Source organism: Lipotes vexillifer, unplaced genomic scaffold (assembly GCF_000442215.2).
Source record: "Lipotes vexillifer unplaced genomic scaffold, Lipotes_vexillifer_v1.1 scaffold90, whole genome shotgun sequence".
Lineage (NCBI taxonomy): Eukaryota > Metazoa > Chordata > Mammalia > Artiodactyla > Lipotidae > Lipotes > Lipotes vexillifer.
In genome coordinates this window covers 5,558,059-5,569,780 of record NW_006782310.1, presented here as the reverse complement: position 1 = coordinate 5,569,780, position 11,722 = coordinate 5,558,059, and the positions used below count along the sequence as shown (strand labels likewise).

General features: G+C 39.0%; 1 protein-coding gene across 2 annotated transcripts in view; it reads left to right on the top strand.

Moving 5' to 3' along the window:
- The window catches only part of TPGS2 (tubulin polyglutamylase complex subunit 2), a 56,786-nt gene that overhangs the window by 37,244 nt on the left and 7,820 nt on the right, over positions 1–11,722 (top strand). The window contains exons 4-5 of one of the 2 annotated variants that reach the window (XM_007455218.1): positions 5,471–5,558; positions 7,667–7,795. In XM_007455218.1, the coding sequence (XP_007455280.1) occupies positions 5,471–5,558; positions 7,667–7,795 (217 nt within the window). Of the gene's footprint in view, positions 1–5,470; positions 5,559–7,666; positions 7,821–11,722 lie in introns of both variants that reach the window. The other variant, XM_007455217.1, reaches the window with a different exon arrangement.

The window sequence follows — 11,722 nt, the reverse complement described above, 5'->3', positions numbered from 1 at the left end:
TCCCTACAAATTTTATGATTGTTCTATTTCTGAGAAAAATGCCATTGGAAGTTTGATAGGGATTGTATTGAATCTGTAGTTTGCTTTGGGTAGTATGGACATAACAATATTAATTCTTCCAAAACATGAGCATGGAATATCTTTCCATTTATTTGTATTTTCTTCATTTTTTTCCATCAATATCTTATAGTTTTCACCTCCTTGGTGAAACTTATTCCTAGGTATTTTATTCTTTTTGATGCAATTGTAAATGGGATCATTTTCTTAATTTCTCTTTCTGATAGTTGGTTATTCTTGCTTAGAAAAGCAGTAGATTTTTTTATATTGATTTTGTATCCTGCAACTTTACTGAATTCGTTTATTAGTTCTAAAAGTTTTTTGACGGAGTCTTTAGGATTTTCTCTATGTAATACCATGTCATCTGCAAATAATGATCATTTTACTTCTTTTCCGATTTGGATGCCTTTGATTTCTCTTTATTGCCTAATTGCTCTGCTTAGGACTTCCAATACTGTGTTGAATAAAATTAGCAAGAGTGGGCATCCTTATCTTCCTCTTCTTTGAGGAACTGCTTTCAGCTTTTAACCCTTCAATGTGATGTTACCCATGGGTTAATTATATGGCCTTTATCATGTTATGTTCCCTCTATACCTACTTGTTGAGAGGTTTTTTTAATCATGAATGGATTTTGAATTTTGTGAAATGCTTTTTCTGCCTGTATTGAGATGATCATATGATTTTTATCCTTTATTTTGTTACGGGTGTATCATATTGATTTATTTGCAGATGTTGAACCATCCATTCATCCCTGGAATAACTTCCACATGGTATATGATCCTTTTAATGTGTTGTTGAATTCAGTTTGGTAATATTTTGTTGAGAATTTTTGTATCTATGTTCATCAAGGATATTAGCCTGTAATTTTCTTTTCTTGGAGTGTCCTTGTCTGATTATACCAGGGTAATGCTGGCCTCATAAAAGGAGTTTGGGAGAGTTCCTTTTTACTGTGTTTTGGACTAGTTTGAAAAGGTGTTTAGTGTTATTTCTTCTTTAGTATTTGGTAGAATTCACCAGGGAAGCTATCTGTTTCTATAATTTTGTTTTTTGGGAGGTTTTGATAACTGATTCAATCTCTTTACTAGTAATTGGTCTGTTTAGATTTTCTATTTCTTCATGATTCAGCCATGACAAGTTGTATATTCCTTGGAATTCATTTATTTCTTCTAGGTTGTCCAATTTGTTGGTGTATGATGTTCATCATAATCTCACGATCCTTTGTCTTTCTGTGGTATCAGTTGTAATGTCTCCTCTTTGATGTCTAATTTTTTTCAGTTCTATTTTTCTTGGTGAGTCTTGCTAAAGGTTTCTCTATTTATATTTCTTTTTAAATATCAGCTTAGTTTCATTGATCTTTTCTATTATCTTTTTACCCTCTATTTCATTTATCTCTGCTCTGATCTTTGTTATTGCCCTCCTTGTACTAATTTTGGTCCTAGTTTGTTCTTTTTTCTCTGTTCCTTGAAGTGTAAAGTTAGGTTGTTTACTTGAGAACTTTCCTATTTCCTGATACAGGCACTTATTGCTATGAATTCCCCTCCAGAACTGCTTTTGCAGCATTCCGTAAGTTTTGGTATATTGTATTTCTATTTTTTATTTGTCTCAAGATATTTTTTCATTTCTCTTTTGAGTTCTTCTTTGACCCATTGGTTGTTCAGTAATATGTTGTTTACTCTCCACATATTTGTGAATTTTCTTGTTTCCTTACTATAATTGATTCTAGTTTCATACCATTGTGCACAGAAAAGATGCTTGATATGATTTCAGTTTTCATAATTTTGTTAATAGTTATTTTGTGGCCTAACATATGATCTATTCTGGAGCATATTCCATGTATACCTGAACAGAGTGTATTCTGCTGATTTTCGGTGGAGTGTTCTGTAAATGTCTGTTAAGTCCATCTGGTCTAACATGTCGCTTAAGTCCATTGCTTCATTGTATTGCTGTCTTTTTCTCCCTTTACGTCTACTAATATTTGTTTTATGTATTTAGGTGCATCTGTGTTGGACACATAAATATTTATAAATATTATATCATCTTGTTGGATTAACCCCTTTATCATTATATAATGCCCTTGTCTCTTGTTAGAGTCTTGTCTTAAAGTCTATTTTGTCTTGTATAACTTTCCCAGCTTTCTTTGGTTCCATTTACATGGAATATCTTTCCATCCCTTCACTTTTAGTCTATGTGTTATTACATCTGAAGTGAATCTCTTGTAGACAACATAGTTTGGCCTTAGATAAGTCCTTTCTTATCCATTCAGTCACTCTTTGTTTTTTGATTGGAAAATTTAGTTCATTTACATTTAAAGTTATTGTTGATAGGTATGGACTTACTGCCATTTTGTTCATTGATTTCTAGCTATTTTGTAATTCTTCTATTTCTTTCTTCTTCTCTTGCTTCCTTTGTGATTTGATGATTTTTGGTAATGCTGTGCTTAGACTCCTTTTTCTTTATCTTTTCTGTGTCTGTTATGGGTTTTTGCTCTGTGATCACCATGAGGATTATATTTAAATGTAACAGTCTATTTTAAGCTGATAACAGCTTGTTTGAATGCATTTTAAAGCTTTACATTTTTACTCTTCCCCCCACACATTTTAAAAGGTGTCACAATTTACATTTTTTTATCTTGTGTATCCATTAACAAATTATAGTAGTTATAGTTTTTTTACTACTAAAATATAGTGTATTTTACTACTTTTACTATAGTTACTTTACTCTTTTAATCTTCATGCTATGTCTATAAGTGATTGACCCACCACCATGACAACATTAGATTATTCTGAATTTAACTATACATTTACTTTTGCCTGTGAGATTTATATTTTCATATTTTTTCCTGTTACCAATTAGCACCCTTTTGTTTCACCTTAAGGAACTCCCTTTAACATTTGTTGTAAGGCTGGTCTAGTGGTGATGAGCTCCTTCAACTTTTGCTTATCTGGAAAATTTTATTTCTCCTTAAATTCTGAAGGACAGCTTTTCCAGGTAGAGTATTCCTGGTTGGCAGGTTGTTGTTTTTTTCTTTCAGCACATTGAATATATTATGCCACCCTCTTCTGGCCTGCCAAGTTTCTACCTAAAAATTTGCTAATAGTCTTATGGGGGTTCCCTTGTACATAACAAGTTGTTTTTCTCTTGCTCCTTTTAAGATTTTCTCCTTTAACTTTTGACAATTTAATTATAGTGTCTCATTGGATTCTTCTTTTTTGGAACTCTGGGATTCCTGGATTTATTTCCAGGTAGTCTGTTTCTTTTCCCAGGTTAGGGAAGTTTTCATCCATTATTTCTTCAAATAAGCTTTCTGCCCCTTTCTCTCTCTCTTCCTCTGACCCCTCTATAAATGTGAATATTGATCTGCTTGATGTTGTCCCATAAGTCCTTTAAACTCTATTCACTCTTTCTTATTCTTTTTTCTTTTAGCTGGTCTGATTGAATGAATTTCAATACACTGCTTCTAGTTCCCTGATTCTTTCACGTCATCTAGTTTGCTGTTGAACCCCTTTATTGAATTTTTCAGCTCAGTTATTGTATCCTTCACCTCTGTGATTTCTGTTTAGTACTTTCTTATATTTTCTTTTTGTTGAAATTCTCGCTTTGTTCATGTATTGCTTCCCCGACCTCTGTGAGCATCTTTATGACATTATTTGAGCTCTTTATCAGGTAAAAATTATTTATCTTGATTTCATTAAGATCTTTTCCTGGGGTTTTATCTAATTCTTTCACTTGGAATATATTCCTCTTTCTTCATTTTTCTTGACTCTCTATGTTGGTTTCTATGCATTAGATACAATAGCCAGTCTTGAAGGAGTGGCCTCATGTAAGAGATGAACCTTATTATTCAACCCTGCCGTGGCTCTTGGTTGTCTCTCAAACCTTTGTCAATGTCCAGCCTACTTTGTTCTTAGTGGCTCCCAGCAGTGGGTATACCAAGACCTGTCAGTTTCCCAAAGAGAAGGATCTCAGCACCTAGATGCAGGCTGATTGGAAGCTGGACACTCAGGCAGTAAGTATGCCCGTATACCTCTTTCAGGGGAAGACTGAGAGATGGGCATTCTGTCTGCTCCCTCTGCACTGAGCCCTAGGGGGATAGCAGGTTAAGAACTATTTCTTTGTTTGCTACCATGCAATTGAGCCCATGAACACAAGCCGTGCTACTCACCAGAGCCAGATATCAAGGGATGTGTCCTCTGAGCAGTAGCCACAAAAGCTGGAGCACCAGATGTTTGCACAACCTCCATTCATAGAAACACTGGTGACCCAGAGCAGGGCAAAGGGAGAGTGCAGAGATGGCACCCACTGGCCTCCCCAGTCTCTGCAGAGGATTGCAGTTGGCCCCTAGATGTTGTTTAATTATAAGCCTGACCCTCAGGCTGCAGTTAAGATCTATAAATAGGCCTCTTTCACTTACAGACTGGGCATTTCAGTCTGCTGCCTCTGCCCTGTGCCCTGGTGGCATAGCTTAAGATCTGCTACTCTGTTTATTAGAGTCCTGTGGGACCCAGGAACATAAGCCTTGTTGGCCAGCAGAGCCAGGCAATCAAGAGGTATGTCCCCTGGGCAGTAGCTGCAAAAGCTGGGGTGCCAGACGTGTGTATAAGCTCCTTTCCAGAAGATACCTGCTAGTGAGGCAGAAGGAGAGCATGAAGATGGTATGGTGCCCACTAGCCTCCTTGGTCTCTGGAGAGGATTACAGTTGGCATCTAGATGTGTACTAAATTAAAAGCCTGCCCCCTCAGGCCAAAGCTTTTAAGAATAAGCAAATAGGCTTCTTTAATGAAAAGACTGGGCATTTTAGTCTGCTGCCTCTGTACTGGGCCCTGGGGGTATATCCATGGTAAGTCCATGAGAGTCCATTAAGAACTATCTCTTAGTTCACTACAGCCTTATGGGTCTCTTGGACCCAAACCCCAGTAGCTTTCAGAGCTAGATGTTATGGGGTCCCATCTCTCAGGTGGGAGTCTTAAAAGTTGGGGTGCTAGATGTAGGGTCCAAGCCGTTTGCTCCTCAGGGAGAATCCAGGAGTTGTGAGTTCCCTCCTCGTTGCGTGTCGCCCTGCCGGGAGTGAGTTTTATGGCAAGGTTGTGATCAGCCTCTCATACCCATTTCAGTGTGTCTTCTTGTTCACTCGATGCGTAGGCACTCAGCTAGTTTCTGGATTTCTTTCAGAGGGATTGTTGTTCAATTTGTAGCTGTAAATTCAGTGTGTCAGTGAAACGAGGTGAGTGGAGGAGCCTGCTTTGTTGCCGTCTCAATCCAGAACTCTCCAATAGAGTTTTATAGGTAATTATTCAGAGTTTTTCTGTTTTGGGGATCTGAAACACAGTAAATAGCATCCCCAGATGCTTTGAGGCATAGCCCTACGCCCTCCTTCCCAGCCCTGACCTAACAGTCTGCTTCTTTGTGGTTCTAGAAAAATAACTGTGTGCTGCCTGAGGATCTGAAGAACTTTTACCTGATGACCAATGGCTTCCACATGACATGGAATGTGAAGCTGGATGGTGAGTCAGCCTCCTTGCTGTAGAGGAACACTTCCCTGGCTAAGAGGTTAGATGAGACAACTCTGAGGGCCTTTACAACTTATGAGTCTTTGAATCTGGACAGTTTTTGTGGGTTCTTCTAAAGTGCAGTGTCCAGAAGCTGTGATTATCTCCCAAAGCTAACACATGCCATCATTGCTTCACCCACTGCCTCCCCAGCCCCCGTGCCAGGGTCTACCCAGTACTTAACTGGAAGCTCAATTTAGAGGCTTCCTGTTGGCATGCGGTGGAGGGAAAGATTAGTCACTACACAAAAATCCTGAGCCACCTCGAACTTAAAGCCTCTGAGGATTCCACCTTGGAGCAGTCTCCTCAGGATGAGCTGCAGTGACAGCCTCTGGTGGTCATAAGAGGGGCTCCTTCCTTCATTCCCAGCATGGTGGAGACCTCAGTGCTCTGAGGTCTGGACCTCTGACCCTCAGAGCAGAACCTTTCCTTCTCTGCCTCACACCTCCTCAGCCTGAGTCATCAACCACCTTAGTTCACAGGCTATCATCCTTGGTATTAAATACGTCCAGGATAAAAATTTCTATCATGAATGTGGGAAATCACACCTTGGTACCTGTCAGAGATTCAGGTACTATGCAGGCATGAAAGTCAGTGCTGCGCATTTAGGTTAAGACTCTAGTAACATTCCATAGACTAGGAAATCCGGATCTAGCCCCTGGAGTCCAGCTCATTCCTGACACAGACTTCCCTGTCCTCAAGAGGACTTTATTATCTCCAAACTACAACCACATCCCCAGATCTACTTTGGTCCTTGGGAATCAGCCTATACCTCTCCTTTCTGGCACTAAGAATGCAGTCACTTCTGTGACACAGCAAATCTGCAGAACTGATTCCTGCCCTTCATTGCCGCTACCTCCTAGGTTCCCTTGTTTTGGTGACTCCCCAAACCTTCTTGTTTTTCTTGCAGCTGACCAGGGGCATATTTTATAGCTTACTACTAAGCATTTAACATGAACTTTTAGCTTAGAATCATTTCCTCTGATGGTCTAGAAACCATTGTTGTCACCAATATCAGAAACCCTCATGGCCATGGCCTTTGGAGTCTGGAGCAACAGAGAGAGTAGACAGAGGCTAGAGTGACTGTCAGATTTTCCCTTGCCCACATCACGGAGACAGGCTAGCCCCTTCAGAAGCCTGCATCAGAAAAGAAACATTTCATGAAGGTTTTATGAATGAGTCCCTATTCATTATTAATACTTTTTTTTAATGTAATCCTCCCAACCCATCTTGTTATCCTTATCCCCATTGCTGTACCCATTCTTTACTGGATGGCTAAAATCATTACCAGAAAAGCCAGCAAAGGCAGCTTCCAATGTTTACCTCCTTAGTGGTCTTTTCTTGGACATTCCATGGTCTGTACACCAGCTGTTTTATTGCCTTAAGTTATTCCAGTTTTTTAGCAGTCATATGTCCAAGTCTTTGTGTGCCATCCCATGTCCAGCACCCTATATTATAAGGATTCTGTATGATAGATAAGGAAAATACATAGTCTGCTTATTTCTTGTTTACACCTGAATTACAGAAGACTGAACCAAGCAAGGAGGCTTTCAAGACAGTTTGCTCCATTGAGTAAGAAAAAATGACAAGTAGAGGGGGAGATAGTTTCCATAGTGAAAGCTTATGACAAGAAGGGTAGAAGCAGTCAGTTATATAATCAAAGCTGTTACTCCTTTGGAAAGTATAACCCTTCATTCAAGGGATGGCAGGAGCAAAAACATTTTTTAAGTCCTTTGATCTTCAAACTAGGGCCCCTACCCTAGAATTCGCAGTTTTTTTTGAGAATCCCCTTTTAAAATTTCCTTTGGTCCTCCGCCCTAACACATGCAGTGGGGACTCTTCACTCATGGCCCCAGCTGTTTGGTTTTTTTTTTTTTTTGCATAAAAGGCTGGTGCTTTGGAGCATGTAGTGCATTGATTCTCTCCTTTCCACTTTCCATTCAGTTCCTCAGCCCTGGGATCAAGTAATAGCTGGGCTTAAGTTAGTCAAGCAGAAGCCCTTCTGATGACCATGGTAACTAGCTTATTACTCCATGTAATTCTTTTTGTTAACGTTCCCATAGAACATACCATTCCATTGGGCAGCATGGCAATTAACAGCATCTCAAAACTGACTCAACTCAACCAGTCTTCCCTGTACTCACTTCCTAATGCACCAACTCTTGCAGACCTGGAGGACGATACACAAGAAGGTAACTGGAGGGACTTCTGCTTTGAGTTAGAAATCAGCCTGCTTGTTTCCATTTTATAATGTTGAAAATAATAGGAAGACATTGTGGCATTGTTACATGTTCCCCTAAACCCAACCCTTCTCATTTATGGCTTCTCTGAACCATGGGAGTAAGGTAAAAAAAAAAAAAAAAAACGCCTGTATCAAAAAAGGAAATTTTCATGAAGAAAATGCCAGGGTTGGGATCTTTGTTTCCAGCACCCACTTCAGTCCCTGGCACATAGTAGGCAGTTAATGAATACCTGGTAAGTGAATGAATGAATGTTACAGATTAAACTTCACTCCACATTTCAGTATTGAGAGGTTTCAGGGACCGTGACAGTCTAAATGCAGCTCCCTTCCTCCCTTCAGGCTCTTTGCCACTTCTGATTGAAATGGCTTATAATTCAAATGGCTGCTAAAGCTTATGATCAACTATGTATAAGTGAGGACTTCAGTCAGAACTGTGTTTGGCTGCGTATAACAGACCCCCATTACAATGTTTAAATAGGAGTTTATTTTTCTCATAATAAGAAATCTGGAACTAGGCTGGTGTAGCTGCTTGAGAAACTCAATGATAAAGTCTCCCTCTGGATTCCTGGTGCACCAGCCTTTGTGTTTGTTTGGTTTTCATCCTCATGGTTGAAGAATGTGGGCTCTACCTCCAAGCTTCAAGTCTATGTTCCAGGCAGGAAAAAGAAGAGTAAAGGGCAAAATAACTGTCTCTTGGCAGAATAGTTTCCTTTTTGTCAGAAAAATAATAGTTTTCCCAGAAGCTCCTCCCAATAACCATTCGCCAGAATAGAGTCAAAAGGTTACCCATAGTGCAAGGGAATTTGAGGAGATAAGTATTTTTAGCTGTGTAGTATTGCCTCATCGAACAGAACTGGAGTTTTAAAAAGGGAGAATGAATATTTAGTAGGCAACTAGTGTCTCCAATACTAATGCCTTGGAGTGCATTGAAGTTCTGACAGAGAGAACTGATGCAAGACTTTCTCCTTCAACTGGACAAGCAGCTGGACAATAGGAGGAGGAGTCCAAGAGCTGAGCCTGGAAAGTGTTGGGCCCTGGGAAGAGTTTGTCACTTAGAAATGTGTGGAATCCTCAAGGATGGGAAAAATGTCACATTTGCTTCATATGTGTATACTGGGGCTCTCTAACCCCTAAAAGGCAAAGGAGTTGTTAAATAAGTAGAATGGGTATACCATGCTTTTGAAGCTGGTAGATAAAGGTAGACTAGATGATAGGATTTCAAGGGACCTCAGCAAAGGACTGAGCTAGGGGTAGAGACCACAGTGTCCTACATACTGATGGGGATAAAAACCACGTGGGCTTTTGGCACCTTCTGAGTTCATGCTTTTTAGGATAGTCCAACAATTAGACCTAAGTTTCATTAAACTTAAGTAGAAAAATGCTGACTTTTCTCAGGGGACTCAGCAGTTAGAAAGAGGACAATCAGGAAGCAATATCAGAATACACAACCAGAGAAATAACACTGCTGGAGGACACAGATGAAAACCTAAATAAGAACAAGAACACTTAAGGGCATTTAAGACAGCACAATGACTTCCTATGGAAAAAAAGTTAAAATTCTTGACTAAACAACTGACTAGATGAATTGAAGACAAGCATAAATATTGAGACCTGAGTTAGTAGCCTGAAAAAGCAAGTGCAAGAAATATCTAAAAGGACAGATAAATAAATTTTAAAAGGAGAAATGAGTGAAAAGGTGGAGGGTGAGAGAAATAGAAAATACATCCAGGTGACCTTCCATTGGAATTATAGGTGCTCAAAAAGAGAAGAAAAGCTGGAAAGGGAATAATAAATAAACAGTAATAAATGAAAACTTTTATTAAATCTGCAGATTGAAAGGGCTCTCCTAGACTCAAACTGAATTCAGGAGAAAACAGACACCTAGGCATTACATAATGCAGAAAAAAATCACAAGCTTCTAGGCAAAAATAACAAATTACTTGTGAAGAGAGAATAATCAGACTGACATCAAAATTATCACCTGCAACAGTGGAAACTAGAAGGCAGTAAAAAAACATAAACAGGTTACTGAGAGAAAAAGAGTGAAAATCAAGTGTCCTGTATATACAGATGAAACATACCTCTCAGGTTAGAAGAATATTAAAGGATGTGTAAAACGTCAAGAACATAAATACTCCAACCAAAAGACAGATGAAACGGAATGGAGATCTCAAGATGCAGATATATAAAGAGGAAAGGAAACAAGAGATTAGTGAACCTCCTGTGAAAGAGAAAGACTAAATTAAATCTTAATATCCAGGAATGTATACAACTTTTACATAAGAACTCTTGGAAAAAAGGGGACATAGTGCATAGAATATGTTTAAACATATACTCTCAGCTAAACCTAACAGAAAGGAGAGAGGCAAGATATAAGAGCTTTATGGGTTAAATTGTGTCCCTTCCCCCTGGAAATATTCATATGTTGAAGTCCTAACCTCACTCCCTCAGACTGTGACCTTATTTGGAAATAGGGACATTATAGATGTAAGCAGGTAAGATGAGGTCATACTGGAGTTGGGTGGAGCCCTAATCCAATATGACTGACAACCTTTTAAAAGGGGAAATTTGGAGATACAGATATAAAAGAAAGCCATGTGAAGATGAAGACAGAGATGGGGTGGTACTTTTACATACCAAGGAAAGCTAAAAGTTGCAAGCAAACCACCAGGAGCTAGGGGAGAGGCATAGAACAGATTCTTCTCCACAGCCCTCAAAAGGAACCAACCTTGACCTTGGATCTGTGGCCTCCAGAAGCGTGAGATAACAAATTTCTGCTATTCAAGCCATTCAGTTTGTGGTACTTTGCTACAGTAGCCCTAGCAACTAATACAAAGAATGTTCCAGAGAGTCCTTTTAAAAGAAAATGTAGGACAAAGAGGAAAGGAAGTAGAAAGTGGAAGCCCTCATCCTACTCTAGGAAGGAAATAGTATGCCTTGTTGGGGGAAACAGAGTGTCTTGGTGTATTGGTTTTCTATTCATGTATAACAGATTACCAAAAATTTAATGGCTTGAAACACTACAACTTTATTATCTAACAGTTTTCATGAGTCAAAAATTCAGCTACAGATTAGTAGAGTCTTCTGCTTAGGATCTTATCAGGCTAAAATCAAGGTGTCAGCTGGTGCTGTGATCTCATCTGAGGCATAGGGGCCTCTTCCAAGCTCACTGGTGGTTGACCTTATTCAGTTTCTTGCAGTTGTGGGACTAAGTCCTTGTTTTCTTGTTGCTTGTTGGCCAGGGCTCACTCTTGGCTCGTTTAGGCTGCCCTCAGATTCTAGCCACAAGACCCTCTCACAAGCAGGAATATTTCTCTCCAGTCTGCTACAACAGAGTCTCATAATGTTACCTAATCAAGGGAATGACTACTCCATCATATTATAGGTCCTGACCACACTCAGGGGAGGAGGTTGTACTGGTGTGTATACACACAAGCATGAATCTTGGAGGCCATCTTATAATTCTGCATACCACATTTGGTTAGAGAAACAATGGCATATTGTTTTCAAGTAAGGGTAGAATCATATGAATTCAGTCATGCAAATACATGACAAAAAGGAAGATAACCATTAAAGGAATAAAAAATTACTTTAGAATCTCTAACCTAATAAAAGAATGTTGAATCACATGAGTAAAAATAAGAAAAAGGGAAAAGAAACATTATAAAATAAGCAACAAAACATTAAGAGGAAGAAAATAAAACAGATAAATCATTATGTTAAGTGTGCTGGGATTGAATTTCCCTTTTGAAAAGCAGAAACTATCAGATTGATACAAAAAGCAAAGCTCTTCTATATGTTATTTTCAGAAGCATACTTAAACTGATGAAGAGGCCTCCTGGTAATGGCAGATAGGTAATTCAGAGCAGTCTTCCTG